At 45.4% G+C, this 21,084-nt stretch overlaps 2 protein-coding genes across 6 annotated transcripts in view; one reads left to right on the forward strand and one right to left on the reverse strand.

Annotated features, from left to right (window-relative positions):
- SYTL4 (synaptotagmin like 4) overlaps nucleotides 1-21,084 on the forward strand; it is a 95,419-nt gene that overhangs the window by 50,316 nt on the left and 24,019 nt on the right. For 2 of the 4 annotated variants that reach the window (XM_002720353.6, XM_070066353.2), the window contains exons 14-17: nucleotides 3,443-3,551; nucleotides 5,403-5,502; nucleotides 6,257-6,465; nucleotides 8,430-10,061. The exons of 1 other annotated variant lie outside the window; for it this stretch is intronic. In XM_002720353.6, the coding sequence (XP_002720399.1) occupies nucleotides 3,443-3,551; nucleotides 5,403-5,502; nucleotides 6,257-6,465; nucleotides 8,430-8,578 (567 nt within the window). In that variant the 3' untranslated portion in view covers nucleotides 8,579-10,061. Of the gene's footprint in view, nucleotides 1-3,442; nucleotides 3,552-5,402; nucleotides 5,503-6,256; nucleotides 6,466-8,429; nucleotides 10,062-21,084 lie in introns of those variants that run through there. One more of the 4 variants, XM_089324532.1, reaches the window with a different exon arrangement.
- Nucleotides 10,827-21,084, reverse strand: part of SRPX2 (sushi repeat containing protein X-linked 2) — a 28,196-nt gene continuing 17,938 nt past the window's right edge. For both annotated transcript variants that reach the window (XM_008273146.5, XM_002720389.6), the window contains exons 9-12: nucleotides 19,803-19,982; nucleotides 19,330-19,463; nucleotides 15,766-15,887; nucleotides 10,827-14,693 (exon numbers count right to left, since the gene is read on the reverse strand). In XM_008273146.5, coding sequence (XP_008271368.1) covers nucleotides 14,513-14,693; nucleotides 15,766-15,887; nucleotides 19,330-19,463; nucleotides 19,803-19,982 — 617 coding nt within the window. In that variant the 3' untranslated portion in view covers nucleotides 10,827-14,512. The remainder of the gene's footprint in view (nucleotides 14,694-15,765; nucleotides 15,888-19,329; nucleotides 19,464-19,802; nucleotides 19,983-21,084) is intronic.

Genomic DNA, 21,084 nt, shown 5'->3' on the forward strand with positions numbered 1-21,084 from the left:
GCGCACCCTGCTGGCACTTCTGAGTTTGACATCAATTTTAGAGGCACTTGGTGTGTTAAGCGTGAATGCTCTCTTCCGCATAAGCCGGGCAAAGTGTGAAGCCTTGGTTTGCATTGAAAAGTCTTTAATATGTGTGTCAAGCTTTGCCTCCTAACCTTTCATAGCCTGAGTGTTTCCTAACGTCCTAACTTGCATCTCTTTTCCAAGTTAACCCTCTGGGTGTATCCTAATCTGTGCCTGTTTTCCAAGCTAACTTTCTTGCTGAGGAAGTGGGAAGTAAAGCAGTTCATGAAACTCCATTGCTGTGTTCCTCGTTACACGGGCGAGAGAAATTTACTCTGGAGATGGCATCTCAGGTGAGAGTGCAGCAGTGTGGCATGACCGTGCCTGGCATCTGAGTGCAGGCCTGCACTGAATCCTGGTTCTGGCCCTTGTCCGCTAGGTGAGTCACCTAACTCATGAAGTAGCTTAGGAAAGTCACCCAAAGCTCTAGGAGCCTCAGCTTCTTGTTTAAAGATGGACAAACAATAAAACAATAATGTGCCTCTTTTTCAGGATTATATACAAAGTACCAGTCAGAGCATGGCACATAGGGAGCGTTCAACAATCCTGGTTAAGTTGAAATTGCTAAAACAGGACTCAGCAACTTCTTGATCATCAGAACTATGCAATGACAAAGTTCCTCTTTAAAATTGTTTTATATTAGCATCTTAAATGTTTAAGATAATCCATGATGCATAGAATATTTTTGGAAAGTTATGAAAGAAATTAGTATTGATGGCTGCCTCTAGGGAGGGAGACTAAAACAGAAGGGGGCTTTCGGCTGCTTTATATGCCCCTTTTGAACATTTGAACTTTTTGCAATGTTAAGAAAATTAAGCATTAGAGGACATACATGCATGTGGTTCAGAACTAAACCAATAGAAAGTGTTTTTTAAAAGAGGAAGTAGATTTCATTCCCCAGAAATAACCATTGTAAACAGCTGGTTGGATATCATTCTAGAAATCTTGTATCAAGCAGCACAGATATACATCTACACATTATACACACACACACACACACACAAACACACTTTTGCACAAATGGGCTCACGTGAACCTCATTGTTTCTCTTGATTATGGTAATTTTGCAATTTATCATGGGCATCCTTAGGCCACTGCTTACAGATCTATCATTTTCTTTTCTCATAGCCTTCTGCCATGTCCCTGGATGCTAACTTACTTACCACTCCATCACTAATGGGCATTTAATTGTTCACATGTTTACTTTCTCTTAAAACCATGCTCTAGTATATCTTGAGCTTCTATAACTGTCAGAGGGATTCCTGGTGGTGGAATTGCTGAGTCAAAAGAAATGCATAACTCATAATTTGATAGCTGTTGCCCTCCAAAAATAATGACAATGGCAAATTTGTCCCCTTTAAATACTAATAAGAGCAGGAAAGCAATTATTAGAACCTAGAATTTTTCAAGCATCTGACATAGAAGTCATCCTCTCGGGTCTACTCGTGATATGATTGTACTGGACATGTCACAAGCTACTGCCAATTAAAATGTCTTACATAAAGAGAAGCATCTGCATTAAAATGGGGTATTTATTCTTTGCAAAGAATTTTAAGCCAGAATTGAAATGTGTTGCTGAAACAAATATGCCAGTGTCTAACTAATGCTAAACTCCATTTTTTAAAAAAAATCTACTGAAGTTCATAACCTAGAAATTAATAAATTGCATGGACTTTCATAAATGACAAAATTCTACTCTCATATTAAATATTTTATCTGAAAGCATTCTACATTTGTTCTTTCTGGTTTTTCTTACTTGTCTCTAGAAATCCATTTGCTCCCTTTGGTTTTCACTTAGTAGCATCCACCTCTTGCTTCTTCTGCGTCTGTCCCCTGTACTAAACTTTGTGTTGTCTGGGGATGTGCTACCTGACCCAGACCTATGGGGATTATGCCTGTCTAATGTCAGTGTGTTCAGAGTAAGGACCAAGGTTACAGGACCCTAGTGAACACAGGCATGTAAACGGGCACCTCTAGTCTACCCCAGCCCAAGCTCTGGATACCAAATCATAAAGAACAGAGTCAAACCAGAAAGACCCAATAGAGTGAAGCAATTCTACCACTCAAAGCAAAAGATGGTGGGCCACGCACTGCTCATCCCAGATACCGATTCAACTACTCTTATGCTCATTATGTTAATATCTGTGGAGTGTCTACTGTGTGCTCATATTTTGCTACGTGTTCAACGTACTAGGATGAACAAAAATAGACTTGATTCTTATCCTCCTGGCACTTAGATTCTGGTGGTAGAGACAGACACTACTCAAACATAATGTGAGTAACTGTAAAATTGAGAATTGTGCCATATTCAAATCCTTGTAAGAGTTCCATCTAGCCCTCAAATCTTTGCAAGCCGTTTCAACAAACATACTTTCTATCTTTAGAAACAACACTAGTGATATGTGCCATTCTCATTTTAAAAGACACTGTAGCTGCCGTTATTACAGAGGAAGAAGGGAAAGCCCTTTAATCCCTAGTCTTTTCTCCTCCCTAGTGGAAACAAGTGTTAACTTTGCATCCTTCTAGGGTTTTCTACGCAGTGTAATACTCTGGCTAAAAGCATGTACTCTGCCTGCATTTGAATCCTGTATCTTCCAGTTACTAATTGTGTGATCTTGGGAAAGTTACTTAATGTCTCTGTTCCTCTGTTTCATAGCTTGTAAGACAGGGATAATAATACCTGTCTCATAAGGAGTATCTTGAGGATTAAACAAAACAATGTATTTAATGTACTTAAAACAATACTTGGCACATAGTAAGTGCTGCATAGAAGTGGTCATGATACCACTTACTATTTACATATATATATTCACATAGACAAATATGAATATATTTTAACGTGAGATATTTTCTCTGCACATTGCTTTGTTGGCTTAACAGAATGTCTTAGACATCTTTCCATGTCAGCATGGACAGATTCCCTGCATTCTCATTGATGACTGCCTGCCACATGCCATAGGAAGATATTGAAATCACTTCCTATATTGATTGATATTTAGGCTGTTTCCACTTTCTGGCTATTACTAACAACCCTGGCAGCAAGATTCTTTGTCATGGTGTCAATCCTTTGTGAGTTGTGTGGCAAGCTTGCTGGAAGACCTTTGAGTGTTTGCAATCTACTAACTGTGTCCCCACGGTGCCATAGTAGTGGGGATTGCGGAAGGCTCTTGGTTGTTGCCACTACTAGGCTCCTCCTGGAGACTGCCTTGAAAACCTGTGGCAGCCATGGCCTGAGGACCCTGGGTTGTATTCATAAGGAGCTAGGAGCCTCTTTTGCTGAGAAGCTGTTCTTGGGGGATACTGTTTAGGACGCCCTCAGGGAATGATCCCAACTGCCTGAGCAGCCTGGCTTGACGTGATGGGTTTCCCTGTGTTTCAGGTCAGTGCTGAGTCCCTGACTGGCTTGCCATCACACAAAGGCGAGTTGGTGGTTTCATTGAAATACATCCCAGCCTCCAAACTCCCTGTTGGAGGTGACCGGAAAAAGAGTGAGTTTTCTCTGGGGCCCTGGCTTTAGCCCTTAGTCTTCTGCACAGGATCTGTGCGAGGCTGCTGCTGGCTCTGGGTTGCACAGGTAGAGAGCCCAGATTGGGATGCTCCCTGGGTCAGGGAAGACTCTGTTACTAAGGAAGCCTTTTCTGTACTTTTCAATCAAAAGGGAGCACCTTAGGGTTGACATTCCTTTTTTCTAAATACTATTAACCTGACATGGTCTCAGTCCATCTATGGCAGGCTATGATGAGGACAGAAGAGAACAGAAACATTGGGGCTGCGAAGGGCAGTTAGCAGGAGTGGTCAAATCAAGTTTGAGGAGTAGGAAACCGAAGGCTGAGGGAGAATAATTCAGCATGCCAGGCACTGTGCTAGTGACTATGGATATGTAGGTGATGCACGGGAGGAAGATGTGATATTTGACCTCCTTTGAGGAATGAATTAAACCAGAACAGTCATGTGCTAAAGGGACACAGGTCCAGGAGTCATGAATTCTGTCTGGTTACATTTGGGAGCGCTAGGAGAAGGTAATGTTGAAACTGGACACTAGGACTTTAATAGGCAAAAAGGAAGAGGATGTGGAGAGAGGAGTATTTCCAGAAGACAGGATTGCACATGCCAAGGTTTTAACAGGCATGGGAAATGTGAGGTTATATGTGAGGGTGGGGGAGTGACCCCTTATTTCAGTGGACTGCAGTGTTGGTACACATGTGTGGCAGGGGGCTGGAATAGGGGCTTAACTGAATAGAGCCTGGCCACAGTGGTAAGGAGTTTAGCTTGATCCATCAGCCGTGGGAAGGCAAAGTTCTTCCAAAACAGATCTTCAGCCAGGTCTAATCGAGAAGATTTGGGGCATCAGTGAAATCCCCAAGGAGGGTGTGTTGAATATTTAGAGAAGTGATAGAACCATGGGGAAAAGCAACAGTGAAGGATAAAGAGGGAAAGAAGTGGCAGTGAAAGAGAGGGACACCAGGCGAGAGAAATGCCAGGAGAGCTTCGGAAAAAAGGCAAAGGAGGGCATGGGCCAGGCCAGCTGAGGACTGAGCAGACTCGCCTCACTGGCATTGCACTGTATTTTCAGTGCATTAGTTGAGGCAGCAACCAGATTTCACTAGAAACTAGACTGAGTGAACCAGGCAAAGCAGTAGAGCCAGTGAGTGTGGATTTCTTTTTCAGGGTAGTTGATGGTGAACGAAAGGAGACAGACACATCAAGAATAACCTGAAGGAGAGAGAAGCTTGAAGGGAGATATTCTTTTCAAAGGATGTTTTCTTCCTTCCTTCCTTCCTTCCTTCCTTCCTTCCTTCCTTCCTTCCTTCCTTCCTTTCTTTCTTTCTTTCTTTCTTTCTTTCTTTTTGAAAGAACCAGTGAGATTAGCACATATGTAGACTGAGAAACAAATCTTACAAATGGGAGGTGAGGGTCGAAGTTGGTGCTACCTGATGAGTCCTGTGAAGTGAGGACTGGAGCAAGAACTCAAGTGGAGGAGTTCCCTTTTTAATCATTCAACAAGTATCAGGAACTTTATTTCTCTAAGCCTCAGTTTCTTCATCTATCAAATGAGGACAAAAATAGTGTATATCTCGGAGGGTTGTTTTGAGAATGAAATGCTTAAGGTAGTCTCTGGCGCATAGCCCATTCCCATTTGCAGTTACTATTTATTGCTGTTGTAGTGGGATTAACTGAGCACCTATGGCTTACAGTCAGGTACTGGGCTAGGTACTGAGGATACAGGTGAAGTCTGCCTCAGGTTGTTACAGAGCAAGAGAAGGGAGTGCTGCATAGCTAGAGCTTAGGACAAATCCAGAGTGTAGCAGCTCACTTGCTATGGCTGACGTCCCTTACAGGTAAAGGTGGGGAAGGGGGAGAGCTCCAGGTGTGGATCAAAGAAGCCAAGAACCTGACGGCTGCCAAATCAGGAGGGACTTCAGACAGCTTTGTCAAGGGGTGAGTCCCTGGACCAGTGCCAAACTAAGTAACCAGTTCCAGGACGTGAGAGCCAAGGGAGGAACCCAATTTAACCCTTCCCTGTGGATGCTGTCCTTATGTGTCTTCCCAAGCGCCAGCTTTGTTTGCCTTGTTCCTGAAATTCCATAATGGTAACACCTCCACCACCACTTGTGTACTGGTCTGAGCCCAGGTTGGACTGGGCTGTAGCATTGCTATGCAAAGAGTAGGAAGGTACTCAGATATAGTCTGGCTGTTCTCCCACCCCTGCTCTGAAGTAGTCCTGGATGAAAACCCATGGCCCCTGACTGTGTGGATTTGGGAACTCGGGGCTTTGTTTCCTGTGATTTTTAAGCAATGCTTGCTATCCCCAGATTATAGATCACCCAAGGATGGACATTCGTTACCAACACTTGTTTGGCTGAGCCTACAGATGCTGCCGTTGGTTTTATTTAAAGAGAACCTTACCAAGTAGCAGTGGGACCACATATTTAAAACCTAGTTTTGGTGGAGCACAGATAGCAACTTCGCTAATATATTCATTTCCTCTCCAGGTAACAGGAATTGGATCAGGTGCATGATCTAGTGGAGGTAGTAGGACGTCTGCTTCAGCAGATTCAGAGGAGGGCTGTGTGTACTAGGTTCTGGGTGTTGATGTACCTTGCTGGGCTACGCCTGTGGTCAGGAAAAGGGGACTTTAGACAGATGTTTCTGGCTTTGAGTAGGCTGCTGACTACTCCCCACCCTCTGCCAGATACCTCCTGCCCATGAGGACCAAGGCCAGTAAGCGTAAAACTCCCGTGGTGAAGAAGACCCTGAATCCCCACTACAACCATACATTTGTCTACAATGGTGTGAGGCTGGAAGATCTACAACACATGTGCCTGGAACTGACTGTGTGGGACCGGGAAGCCCTGGCCAGCAATGACTTCCTGGGAGGGGTCAGACTGGGTGTTGGCACTGGTGAGAGCTCTCCCCCATCCTCACTTGTTTCAAAGGCCTCTTGCCTATTTCAATCCCAGTACCTCCCTTTCCCCCCTCCTCCCCCCCACCCTCGGTGCTCCTGCACACACAAAACTCCTCTATGACAACAGTTACCTTCTTTCTTTTCAGTTAACATCCAGCAAACACTTACTGAGTGCCTACTATGTGCCAGGCCGAGGGGAAGGCTGAACTTACACACTGTTATGTGTATAGATAAATGTGACCTTGATTGCAAGGAATGCCATACTCTTCCCACCTGTAACTCTACAAGCCTGCTTAGTATCTGTACCTGTAATTTCCACCTCATGTCTTGTTAAAATGGGACGAGTCTTTGCTAATGAAGGCCAAGCTCTCTCCGAGTATCTGGACCACCCCACCACCCCAGCCCACTGACCTCACCTGTGTAATCTCCATCTGTCCTGGGTGATCTGTTTCATCCTCCTTCTCTGGCAGAGGTGAATACAGGTGTGCCCTAGTATTTCCACTCTTACTGAACAACCACCACCACAACAAAAAACTCCCTTCACTACCCTGCTGCCCTCTCTTCTTAAAACAAATGGCCTCTATTTTCTTCTCTCTCCTTTAGTTCTCAACCCATCGGGATCTGGCTTCTGTGCCACCACTCTGCAGAGCAGTTGGTCATGCCACAATATGATTTTCATCTTCCTGGAATTTGCAGCACTGTTGAACCCTGCACACCACTCCCCTTTTCTTGAAATACTTAGCTTCTAACGACATTATGCTTTTTGATTTCAAGTCACTACTTCACTCCTCAGTTTTCTCTATAGGTTCCTCATTCTCTATTCAGACTCTAAATGTTTTGGTCCCTCTCAGAGCTTGGTCTTGGACCTCTTTATTTCTCTCTCCACAGTCTGCATTCTCATGGCCTTAACTACCACTTGTATATTGACAACTCACACAATTAACGCACAGTGCCCGGAGTTATATTTGTACACAGGTAAGCCTGGGCCCCCTGCTTAAAACCCTGCAGTGGCTTCCTACTGTATGTGAAAAACAACCTGAAGTTTGTACTAGGCCTGCAGGCCCCTATCTTGTCTGAAAGCTCCCTTCTTTCTGAGTCATCTGAAATCTCTCTAACGTGTGCTCATCAGGCTCCAATCACGGCGACTTTCTTTCCACTATCCTAATTTACCCAGCTCATCCACACTTCAGAATCTTTGCGATTATTGTTGCTGCTGCCTGCAAACACTGGCTCCTTCCCATCTTCAGGTCTTATCTCAAATACCTCCTTCTCAGTCCACCTGGCTACGCCATCTTCCGTGGGTCCTAATCCAGGCACTACCAGTCACCTGCTTATTTACTTTATACTGTGAATCACAGTATCTCAAATGCTCTTGCTGGTTTGCTCGTATGTTTTTTGTCTTCCCTGGTCAAATGTAAGCTGCCTGAGGACAGGGGCTTTTTTCTTCTGCTTTCTTAACCATGGCGTCTCCAGAGCTGAGAAGAGTACCTGGCATAGAGTAGATGCTCAAGAAATGTTTGCTGAGTGAATGAATGCACAAAAGAACAGGAATGAGGCCACCTCCCGTGCTAACTTTTGGCCTGGATCATACAGCTAGGGAAAAGGGTGTTCAGTGGCTGTGCTTTGTTGTGTTTCTGTTATCTCAAGTTGCAATAACAGAAGGGTAGGAGCCCTGACATGAGGGGCAGACATGAGAGCTCTGTCACAGTCCCAGAATAAGAAGTCTTTGGTGACTATGTACCATTTGGAGCCCCATTTTAGAAACCTGGAGTCACTGATGGGTTCTCAAGGGCAACAATCTGTGCGGGATCGACCGGGAGCACTTCCCAGACTTCTGTCCCCATCAGCCCATCTCCATAGCACACTGTCTGTTATGGGGTGGCCTTGCTGTGTAACCCATCCTGCCTGGTGGGCTGAGGATTGGAGCCCCTGTTCAGCCTCCTCTGGTGTTTCTCCTCAGGGATCAGTAATGGGGAAGTGGTGGACTGGATGGACTCGACTGGGGAAGAAGTGAGCCTGTGGCAGAAGATGCGCCAGTACCCAGGGTCGTGGGCGGAAGGGACTCTGCAGCTCCGTTCCTCGATGGCCAAGCAGAAGCTGTGTTTATGAGTCCTTGCCCTCCTCTGCAGGTGCAGCCCTGGCCAGGGCAAGTCAGAGGAAGTGAAGAAACCAAGAGTGAAAAGTTATAATTTAATGTGTGTGTGTGTGTCGTGTGTGTGTGTGTGTGTGTATAGAAACGTGTTTTTGCGAATCTCACTGTGCTAGCTAGAGTGATGTAGATGTGCTCCTCTTTTTAAAGCAGGCACAAGAGTAAGGGTCTCTTTGAAAAGTTTTTATTTGTGCATAATCTAGTATGTTTTCAAGAGTCCATTCTTGCTTATATCTTTATGAGGTTTAATTAACTTAAAAAATCTTTTTAAACAACCTTTTTAATCTTCTGTCTAGCTGTCCTTGTCCCTACATGCCCTGGGAGTCCTGGCTATCTTTGGGCATTAGTATCATTCTGTAGGTTAAGCTGTGCCTGATCTGAGGCCAAGGCTCTAGAAAGCAGAGTGGGGTTACTAAAGACAGGGGAGTGTGGAAGACAGGGGAGTAGGTCTTCTTCTTCCTCTCCAAGATATGCTTTTAACTCATTTATACCCTGACAAATTTCTCAATGTCCACTTTTAACTTTTCCCCTGTTTCTAAGCAGTGTCTGCCTTGTTTGCATCTAATGGTTTTCTTTGAAATACTAAGAAAATTCCCCAGCTCTTTCCAGTTCTATCCCCTTTTCCTAGACCTGGGGTGGGGGGAACCCTTAGAATGGAGCTGCTTTAGAAAACCACTTTAATGAGTCGATGGCCTTTTGACTGAGTCATGAACATGCCCAGTGAGAGCTTCTAGATGATCCCAGAGGACTCCAGTGACCTGAGAGTGTCACAGCCCATACCAAATTCTTAGCACTTTTTAACACTGATGCAGCAGCAGTTGTTGGAGACATCTTCTCTCTCATGTAACACAGCCTTCTTCATGTTTGTGTCTGGGTGTTTGACTCACAAAACATGGTCTACCTACCACTGTGTCTGCCTGAAGAGTCAAATACTGTCTAAACGTTCTCCAGGCTGGGGACTGTTGGTGCTCCAAGAGAATGTAGACAGAGAATTCTCTCCTTTCTGCAGACTTCTTACCTGAAGTGGTTTCCCTTCTCAATGTTGCTGTTTCCTAAACTTGACCGCCATGTATGGGTGTGTTGAGGCTTTTCCAAGAAGGGTCTGGTGAGCTGTTTCATTTTTTGGTCTTCACTGTCCCAACCTGACCTTTTGGTTCTTAGGAGTATATCTGCAGTAAGTTGTGTGTGGGAGGAGTCTGTACCAGAAAAGAATCCCTTTCCATTCAGTCTACAGCTAGCTGACTCTCTGAAAAGGCTACAGGAGTGAGGGTGGCTCCAGGGGTTTCTGTTGTATGTGGGAACTGAATGAAGGAATGATTTGTTTGGTGTGGGGTGATATTGTAATGGAAGGCATAACTTGGGATCCTGGGCTGTAACTTGCTCCTTTGTTTCCCACCCCCTGACATGTATGTGTGCTTCAATAAAGCTTTCTCACTTATCAAATGTTTGCATTTGGTAGTTCTATAGATGCTTTTGTCTCTGATGTCCTGACTTACTGCTGTTGGTTTTTCACATGGCTTGAAGGGTAAGCACCAGAGTGAAAAATGCCCTTTCCCTAACCCTCCTGTGCTACTTTGAAGAAAATTGACCTTTCCCCAGATTGCTGCCTCATATTTCCACTGAGCTCTGATCCCCTTACCCTTTGTGTTTGGTATCTAAGGAGAGCAACGAGAACCCATCTGAAAAGTGGCATTGCTTTGCTCTCCTTCAGGGGAGAGAGTCCTACAGGGAACTCTTCCTGTAGCTTCATAGACACCCCTGTGCTGGAGGAAGGGGAGGGAGGTTCACGCAGGAAGTGAGGGAAGATATTCCATGCTGTAAGTGATTCTTTTTGGATCCTTCAGTGTTTTTTGCAGGTGATGACTTTTTCCTTCACACCTACTTCCATTATTTAGTTTTGAGAGAGAAGTAACACAGATGCAGAGTAACCCATACCAGAAATAAAGCCCTGGTTTGTAGGTAGAACCCAAGCAATTCTTGGCCTCTTATGCAAAAGGGTATTACTACATATTGAATGCCTTGTGTGTACAAGGCTGTATGTAGATCTTCTTTAATTTCTCCAAGCACGTTGTGAAATAGGAAATCTTCACTGTCACGTAACAGAGTCGGGATTTGAATCAAGGTCAGACCCTATCATGCCATGCCACCTCCTGTGAGAATGACATGTGTGTTAAGGGTGAAAAATCAAAGGAAGGGATGACTCATCTCTTCCAAAATATCTTAAGGAAATAAGTTTAATTTACAAAGCACAACAATCAGAATGCTTTGGACATTACATAGCCAGCTTAGTAACTTTATATCTTGGGTGTTTGTGTTCGAGGTAGCAGGGGCAGGGGCGGGCCGTGGAGGAGAGAGAGAGAGGGAAAAGGAGGGAAGGGAGGAGAGAAAAGAATAGAGTGAGGACTGGGTGGGGGAGAAGTGAGAACAGAGAAAGGGGAGCGGGAGTAAAGGGTTGAGAGCAGGCTAGCCCGTTTGGGTTTGGCTGTGGCCCTGATTCTGCTACTGTCTCTTTCCCCTACTTAATGGAGTTGGGGTCTCTTCAGTCATAGTCTACAAGACTACAAAAGAAGTTAGAGTGAAACTTCACCTGAAGAAAGTAACACTGACTTGCCTTGACTGCTCAAAATGAAACAAAAGCTCTACAATTCTTTTAAGCTAGAGGAGCAATTACAAAGAAGACTTCACAAGTTCATGGAGGGGCCAGGCACTCAGCCTAATGGCTAAGAAACCTGCATCCCATGATGGAATGCCCTGGTTCGATGCCTTGCTGCGGCTCCTGGTAACAGCTTCCTGTTAATGCAGATGTTGGCATGCAGCAGATGGCTCAAGTAATTGGGTGCAGGCATTTGGGGAACCAACCATGGGAGCTCTAGCTCTATATATCTCTCTGCCTCTCAAATAAAAAAAAATTAAACACCCATGGAAAAATGGAATTTAAAAATGAGTTTATTCTGGTGCAAAAAATTTGAAATCCCAGCATACAAGCAGTCTCCAAAACCTTCATGAAAAGTGTATTAGAAAAAAACTTTCCTAGATTTTAAAGTTGTTTTTTTGCAACAAAATGGTCTTGTATTCTCATTTCCCACAAATCTTTTGAAATGTCTTTGGATAGGCAAGAGTCGGGCCCAGGTGGGAACTCTGTTCAGGAGGTAGTGGGCCTCCTCTGAGTTACTGTTCGGTCCTTTGACCTGCTTAGCATGTCCTGGCTTGTCACTGGAAGTGTTAAATGATAAGGACAAGGAAGGACATTCATCTTGCCCAGTGCAATGTGCAGTCATTGCCTTTGGGACCACAGACCTTGTCTGACCATAGATTTCCCACAGGAACTCATTTCTTTTTGCCTTCTGCCTCTAACTTGCTTCCTGCCTCTCATAGCTCCTGTATTTCCTCGTTACATTCCACTCAGCAACTGCCTTTTTATTTTGCATTGTAAAAATGAGACTCTCACTAAAACCCCAGAGGAAATGGCTATTCTCTGACTCATGGCTGAACCCGTATGTTCTAGGCTCGTGATTTATGTCCCACCACTTTGCTTTTATTGTTTTTTATTTTGTTTCTGCTCCTTTTTAAAAAAGATTTATTTATTTATTTGAAAGGCAGAGTTACAAAGCTAAAGGGATTGATAGAGATCTTCCATCTTCTGGCTCACTCCCCAACTGGCTACAGTAGCCAGGGCCAGATGAGGCCGAAGCCAGGAGTTTCATTTGGGTCTCCCATGTGGGTTCAGGGGCCCAAGAAGTTGGGCCATCTTTCACTGCTTTCCCAGGCATGTTGGCAGGGAGCTGGATCAGAAACAGAGCAGCCACGAATTGAACTGGTATCCATGTGGGATGCCAGTATCGCAGGTGACAGCCTAACCACTCTGTTTTCAAGAGCCAATTTCTTTGGGTTGAGAGCCTTGCATTTCCCCCATTCCTCTGGGGCCCACTCTAAGCCTTACATCTGAGTAGGATTAGGGAAGATGGACTCTTTCTCCTTTTATCTGTCTTTAAATGGAAAGTAGGAAAAGAAATAGAGGCAGGATGGCATCATGGCTGAGAACACTGCTCTGGAGCCAGGCTGCCAGTGTTGAAATCCTGGCCCTGCCACTTACTAGCAGTCCAATCTTGGGCAAACTGCCTAACTTTTCTGAGCTTCAGTTCCCTCCTCTGTAAAGGGCTAATAACAGACTTTAATCAATGCAGTATGAAGAATGATACCTGGTACACAGTGAGTGCTCCAGCATTCTTATCTCTACGTACCTAAACAACCTGCCTGCTTCTTACCTTTAGTTTTCTTTTTTTTTAAGATTTATTTATTTATATGACAGGCAGAGTGAGAGAGAGAGAAAAGGGAAGAGAGTGAAAGTGAGCTTCTATCTGCTGGTCCTCTCCCTAAGTGGCTGTAACTGCCAGAGCTGGCCCAAGGCCAGATCCAGGAGCCAGGAGTTTCATCCAAGTCTGTGATGTGGGTGAAGGGTCCCAATAACTTGGGCCATCTTCTGCTGCTTTCCCAGCTACAATATCAGGGAGCTGGATTGGAAGTAGAGGAGCTAGGATTCAAAGCAGTACTCCAATATGGGATGCCAGTGTTGCAGGAGGTGGCTTAACCCGCTGTGCCACAATGTGAGATCCCCCCTCTAGTTTTCTACTGATGACTCCCTGCATAAAGCTAAAGGAGAAAGGCTTCTGAGTCTTATCTATGACTCTGGGTCCCATGAGTATATAAACTACACTGCTCAGTGGCAAGGGGTGGGACTGCAAGTCAGGGTAGGCATGTGTGTTTTGACAAGGCCCTACCTCAAATTCCTTTTCATTCCTGGTTCACAGGGTTTGACTTTGTGCTGCTGCAACTCTCACCTGTTCTGTGCTCATCTCTTAAAAGTGGTTATCTGGGGTGGGTGTTTAGCTTAGCTGTTAAGACACCTGTGTCCCATATAGGAGTGCCTGTGTTCAACCACCCACATGGGAGACCTGGATTGAGTTCCCAGCACCTACTTTGGCCTGGCCCATCCTCAGCTGCTGCAGGCATTTGGGGTGTGAACTAGTGGAAGAGAGCTCTTATTCTTTCTCTCTTTCTCTTTCCCTCTCTCCCTCCAGCTCTTCTTAAATAAATAAAAATATTAAGTGGATATCTTATGAAGTCAGTACACAAGGCTGAGTCTGTGTTTTCTCTTACTTTCCCTACTACCTGCAGTAGTGCTTTTGAGATTTCCTATATCACAGAAGGTGGGGGCTCCTCTGAGGAAGGGATAGCATCGTCAGCCTTTTGCTGTGGGAATTAGAAATCTCAGTAAGAAGAGGTTCTTGTCCATGAGCAGCTGGAGGGGCCAGCAGAGAGCATCCCGAGTCAATGGTTCATAGAACATTTTTAGCCCAATGCCCTAGAAAAGGAAATGACAAGCAAGTTCAAGAATGTTTTGTAGCTGCCTGCTCCCCAAGCCATGATGTAGTTATTCTGTTGCTGTGAGGAAAATCCAGCTACACTTGCCTAAAGTGTCTTCCTTGTCTGTTGAGATGGTGCTGCCCTCTGCTGTCACCTTCGAGTAGAAGACCCATTTAAAACAGTGAATGAATTTAGGATTTACTATGTCAAAGACTTTGGAGAGCTGGGAAGAGACCCAGGTTAAAAAAGAAACATCTTCTACTTCAATCCACTTCTCAGGGCCTGTCCTTAGTCCCTACCTAGCTTCTTATGCTCCTCTATTGCTACCTGAAGCAGAGACTTACTTAGGGAAACTATTACACAACCCTGAAAAGGGTGCCTGGAAATGTTGCAGGATCGATGAACCTCAGCCACCTCAGAGTCCTATCCCTAGAACTGTGAGAAACAACCATGTCCTCATTTCATTAGGCCCCCATCTTAGTTAACCAGGGAAGCTTGTCCCTTCAGCTCCACCATGCCCTGGCTCAAGTTCACTCGCACACATCCCTTTGCTCCCGGCGCTGGGTCAGCTCCTGGTTGCTCAGCAGGTAGTCATCAATGAATGTGAAGATTTCCTCAGGGGTGACAGGTTCCATGTAGCGTTCCCTGTCCATACCCTGCTTGTCAATCAACACCATGTTGAAGTAGGAACGAGTGAGGTGCTGAAATTGCCTAGAGAGAACATCCAGGAAGATGTGAGACCTTAGCTAGGTATCCATCCCACTGTCTCCATTACTCTGTGGCCTCTCCCAGCTCCATCGATGGGCTGATTCCTCTCCCACCCCACTCCTGTCTCCATATCCTCCATTACCTGTCTCACAAGCCCTGTTGCTTTCTTCCACTCAGCCTCTAGTCTTGCTGTCCTCATGCATTAAGCTCTGCTAAGCCACCTCATCCCAACTGGGGCAGCCGTGTGATTACCAGGCTGTGCACTGGTTGCAGGCCCTTGTAAGCGGGTCTACTGTGCATGGCTCCATAGGCTGTGTGGAGTGACTCCAGGGATACCTAGCACAGGCCCTGTGAAGTGTATGCACATCATGCATGGCAGCCCTGGGGTTGAGAACTACCCCTTGGCTAACTTCTTCTGTACCTGCAAGTCTGCAGGCTCCTAACTCTGATGGTTTCCTAGTCTCTCCCCTAACATGAACTGAGTCTTTCTGCCCCCACTGAGACTGGATCCTTCTATAGGCAAGTAATGTTTCTAGAACAGAGAGCAGTGATCTCTGTATTGGCCATAAGTATTTGTGGAAGCATTAGAAGGGTGATAAGGGATAGATAATGAGAAAACTCAACTCAACTACCCCCTGTCCCTTACATGGCCTTCTCCTTTCTCAGATGCTGGTATGTATGTTAGGTTTCAGTGCCTAGAGATGGCTTTTGCTCCTTTGGATACTGAAGGCAAAGAGATGAGGCCATGAGGCAACAGGATCAGAGACTTATCTGAGTCAAGTTGAGGTCTGCCTCAGTCCTAGCTTTGCCTCAGGGTCAGTTTTTATAAAGGTGCCTTTATAAAAACATATTCCTGAGATGGTCTGGGGTGGGGCCTAGTAATCTATATTTTAAGCTTCCATTTGATTCCAGAATTAAAAAACACACTGGTCTTACCTAATGCATCCATAAAGGTTCAAACACAAGTGCACCCAAGAGAGTTTTGTCTGCCAATTCTCCCACACCACCCTGTTGCCAGCATCCCACCTAGGGTTTCTACCCACCCCTGCCTGCAGCCTCCCATCCCAGCCTGGACCTGAGCTCCTCGATGATGTTGGCTGACAGCTGTTGCTCCCGGATGCGCCCCACCTCCTGAGGTGGCTGCCCCACCAGCTCGATGATGGTCACGTGCCTCAAGTCCAGTCCACAGGTGGATTGCTGGGAGGGGAGAGAACATTTTGTGTAACAGGCCTTTGCTTTCAAATTGTAGGCTACTTGGCTGATTCCTCCTGGGACCACATGAGACAGTGAAGGAAAGGAGGGGCTTCCCCTGAAAGCCCTTGGGGTCCACAACAATCATTTTCCTTTGTCACTCCTAAAGTACTTATTCCCAAAGTGTTTTCTTTGTTCTACCAAAGTGGATGGAATTGGTGACATGATGTAGGGTAGAAAAGAGAAGTAAAATGACTCAATTGCAGAAACATAATCATTGCTTAACTTTGCATAGGGTTTGAACTGCATTGCCTTTTAATAAATGGCTCTTGTAATATAATTGTTGCTATTGTTTTGTAAAAATATTTGTTTGAGAGACAGAGAGAGAACTTATCTATAATTCACTCCTCAGATGCTGGCAACAGCCAGGAGTTGGGAACTCGGTCCAGGTCTCCCACATGGGCGGCAGGAACCCAATTACTTGAACCATCAGTACTGCCTCCCAGGATCTATGTTAGAAGAAGCTGGATTCAGGAGGCAGAGGCAAGTGTTGAACCCAGGTACTCAGATGTAGGACACAGGCATCCTCACCTGTGTCTTGACCATTACGCTAAACACCTACCCCATGGTACTTGTTTATTGGGCACACATTTCTAACACTTGGGAAAAATCCTCATAACATGCTCCTAACAAGCCAGGTGGTACCATTCTAAAGAGGAGAAAAGTAACTTGCTCAGATTTGCAGGAAAATAAGAACTGAACTGAGGACTGATTCTACCTGCCAAAATGTATGTGCTTACCACCAGGCTATATTGCCAGGGCCCTCTCTCAGTCTCTAGGATTTGTCCAAAATAAATAGCCCAGTGTTCTTTTCATTACCCCTTGTTGCCATCCTCACCCTGGCAGCACACCCTGGAACTCTATGTTGGCTCTTTGTCTTGCCTTGTCCTGAAAGGTTGCCTATTACACACTGAGGTTTAAGGAGGCATTTAACACTCCCTGGTACCCCATGCCCGTTTCATCTTTGGGCTCCTCTAATCCTGCCACTAGCAGGTACCTGTTCTTATGTCCTGTTCCAACTGAGCTGTTTGCCTTTCTCTGCCTGTTTTGGATCCCTAGAGGGTTGAGATCCTCTTTGGTCTAGACCTGCAGGTTCATCCTTTCAGTAAAACTGGTTCCATCATGGGCCTTCAAGTGTCACCTTGGCAACTTCTCAGATTCAACCTTCCAAACCCCCTAAGTAGGAGTGGGTGTTTGTATAGTAGTTAAGACATCAGTGTCCCACATCAGAGGGTTTGGGTTGGATTATTGGCTCTGGCACCTGACTCCAGCTTCCTGCTGATGCAGATCCTGGGAGGCAGCAGTAATGGCTCCAGTATTTGGGATCCCATCACCCATGTGGGAGCTGTGGATTGTATTGGTGGTCTGCTTGGACCAGCCTCAGCCATTGTGGGCATTTGGGAAGAGAACCAATGGATTGTAGCTCTTTGTCTCTCTATGCCTCTCAAATAAATAAACTTTTTTTTTTTAAAAAAGATGTATTTGTTTATTTGCAAGTCAGAATTACACAGAGAGAGGAGAGGTGGAGAGAGAGAGAGAGAGAGGTCTTCCATCCGATGGTTCACTCCCCAATTGGCCCTAGTGGCCGGAGCTACGCCGATACAAAGCCAGGAGCCAGGAGCTTCCTCTGGGTCTCCCACGTGGGTGCAGGGGCCCAAGCACCTGGGCCATCTTCTACTGCTTTCCCAGGCCACATTAGGGATCTGGACTGGAAGTGGAGCAGCTGGGTCTCAAACCGGCACCCATATGGGATGCCGGCGCTTCAGGCCAGGGCATTAACCCATTGTGCCACTGTGCTGGCCCCATAAATAAACTTTTTAAAAAGATGAAATTTACAGTAAACACTCATAAAAAATGAACCTCCTAATTGGCTTCTTCTCTTCCCTTGTTTGAGGCTCCTCAGAGCTGCTTCTCTTAGTCTTGGCAGCACACCCTAAATTCTCTTCTGCAACCCAGTATATTCTTTGTATAAGTCCCCACAATGATATCTGTTCAGTCTTATCTCCCTCTCCCACTAGTGGCTTTGGCGAGGTATCTTTTAGTATGTTAGCCATTGTCATGCAACTCCTTCATTTTACATTGAGGTGTCACAATACTTTCCCTTCTCTTCAACTATTGTGGTTAAAGAGCACAGGTCCTGCAGACAGACTGCCTGGGTTTGATCCCAGCTCTACCACTCACTAGCTAGTGACCTTGAGCAAATAGTCTCTCTGTGCCTCAGTTTGCTTACCTATTAACTAGGTATCATAATAGTACCTACCTCATAAGGGTTGTTGTGAGAATTCGATGAGTATATGCGAAGCAGTAAACATATAAATGTTAGTGCTATTATTCCTCGAAAACATATAGCTAACTCCCAGCATTTGCATTTGATTAAGCTGTCTTCCAAGTCTCTCCAGAATGCTTTGCCACACTCTTCTCCCATCCTTCACCCAGCTCCCTGCAAGTCACAGCTACCATTCCAATGCTATCATTGCCATTTCAGTACAAATGTAACAGTGTTTAACAATGTACAAAGGGGTGAACATTTAGCCTAGTGGCTAAGAGACCAAATAGGGGGAGCTGACATTGTGAAGCAGCAGTGTAAGCCACTGCTTGGGACACCCGCATTCCATATTGGGGTGCTGGTTTGAGTCGCAGCTGCTCTACTTCTGATCCAGCTTCCTGCTGGTGAGCCTAGGAAGGCAGCAAATGGCGGCCCAAGTGCTTGGGTCCCTGCTCCCCTTGTGGGAGAATGTGATGGAGTTCTGGGTTCCTGGCTTCAGCCTGGCCCTGCTCTGGCTGTTGCAGGCACTTGGGGAATAAACTAGTGGATGTAGGATCGATCTCTCTCTCTCTCTCTCTCCCTCCCTCCCTCCCCCTCCTTCCCTGTCATTTTGCTTCAAATAAATAAAATCTTTTTTTTTTTTTCAAAGCACCAGTTAGGATGTTTGTATCCCACATCAGAATGCCTGGGTTCAATGCCCAGCTCTGACTCCTGACTCCAGCTTCCTACCCATGAAGACCTTGAGAGGTAGGGGTAATGGCTCAAGTAACGAAGTTCCCTCCACTCATTTGGGAGTTTCTGGTTCCAGGTTTCACTTCAGCCCAGCCCTGGCCATTATAGGCGTTTGAGGAGTGAACCAATGGATGGGAGCTCCCTCTGTATTTCTGTCTCTATCTTTCTCTGTCTTTCAGATAAATCAATTTTTTTTAATTTTAAAAATATTTAAAAACCAATGTGCTAAATGCTAAGCTGATCAAATATTACCCACAAAATGTGAAAAAGTAGGGTTTGTGCTGTGGCAACAACTCTCTTTTAAAAAAGTTTATTTATTCTAAGCAACTCTTTGATTTGGAAAAGGTGATGGGGTAAAGGCATAAGCTCTCATTAGGGGAGCGGTCTCACCTGAAGCATGGCGATTTGCATTTTATAATATCGATTGGAGGGGTCAGGAGCTGAGATGATGAGGAGTCGCCGTTTCTCATAGAACTGATCCAGCAGGCCAGCAGCTGAGTTGACGTTGACATTAATTTTCATGGCTAAGGCAGAAGCAGGTGGCCAGTCAGAGTATGGCTGCCCTTCTGCTGCACCCCAGCTTGGATGACTGAACATCCTCAGAGTTCCAGTCTTTCACATGGTTTCTCCATTCCCTGGGAGGGACATTCTGAAAGAACACTTAGGGATTTTAAACCCTTCTTCTTGGTGTAATGCATGCTGGGGAGAGAACCTTGGCCCTAAAAACAGACACATCTCAGAACCCTCCAGTTTTATATCAAACACATTGCCATTGGACCCATGATCCTAGAGGGGGCCCTCAAAAGCACCACTCCCCCATCGTAAGCATATATCTACTCTCTCCATTCCCTGCCTTCACTCACGAGTACAGATAGGCGGTGATCCTGACCACTGGCGACTGGACTGGCAGACTCGGGATGGAGTGCCCTGGCGCTCATAACCACCATCACAGTGGTATTCACAGGTGGCACCATAGTTGTCCCCTGCGGAGGTGCAGCTGAGGTAGCCATGCTGTGGTGGTTTCAGAATTGGGCATCGTCTCACTGTCAGGGAGGAATTCGAGGGGTGGGTTATTGTATCACTTTTTAGGAAGGAAGGAAGGGATAAAAGGGGCCCTAACTGGGCTTTCTAGACCAGGAGGCAGGATGATCAAAGTTAATGGCTTTCCTATGTTTCTTATTTTTTTAAAGATTTATTTATTTATTTGAAAGGTAGAGTTAGAGAAAGGAGAGATAGAGAGACACAGAGAGAGAGATTGATCTTCCATCTGCTGGTTCAATCCCCCAAATGGCTACAACAACTGGGGCAGGGCCAGGCTGAAGCCAGGAGCTTCATCCTGGTCTCCCACATGAGTAGCAGGGGCCCAAGCACTTGAGCCATTTTCTGCTGCTTTCCCGGCCATTAGCAGGGAGCTGAATCGGAGGTGAAGCAGCTGGGAACAAACCAGTGCCCATATGGGATACTGGTGCTGCAGGCCACGGCTTAATGTGCTGCACCACAGCACCAGCCCCTCTATGTTTCTAATAGCCAGGAGCTAGAATTTTCCTTTCTAAAGGAATTAACTATGAAATACAGACAAAAAGTTCACAAAATCTGGACGTGCAGACGAATGGACATGTTGCCACATCACAAGACAATCAATCCGTAAAAGAAAATATGGCCATCTATTTCCAGACTTAATGGACACCCTGTGTACAGGTGACCACCTTGCAATTGGTTCTCTAGATGGGGTAATAGGTTTCTCCCCTTTATATATTTCTTTATTTTTTAAATGTTCAACAATAAGCATGAATCATTTTACAATGAGAAAAGCAAAACAAAACAGCACAACACAAAGCAAAGAGTAAGAATCAGACAGCCAACACCAATTTCAGCAGCAGTGAATGGTGAATGCCTTGAGAATGAAGCTTGATTGGATTTGATCATTTTAAAAGTCAAGAGAAGAAACAGAGTTTCTTTGTGAATTTTATCTAGTTTTAGGAGCATGAGGAGGTATTTTTGGGGAGTCAAGGTTTCTAAAACATGTATGTGTGCATATAATGTAGGCTTCCTGAATGAGCCTGTTGGCTGAACTTGTCTTTTCCCTCTCCAGGGGTAAATGAAGTATGTCTGTTTAAGGCATAGAGAGGAAAAGATTGTGGTGGG

Source organism: Oryctolagus cuniculus, chromosome X, assembly GCF_051225735.1.
Source record: "Oryctolagus cuniculus isolate XC-2025 breed Fujian yellow rabbit chromosome X, ASM5122573v1, whole genome shotgun sequence".
Taxonomy (NCBI): Eukaryota; Metazoa; Chordata; class Mammalia; order Lagomorpha; family Leporidae; genus Oryctolagus; species Oryctolagus cuniculus.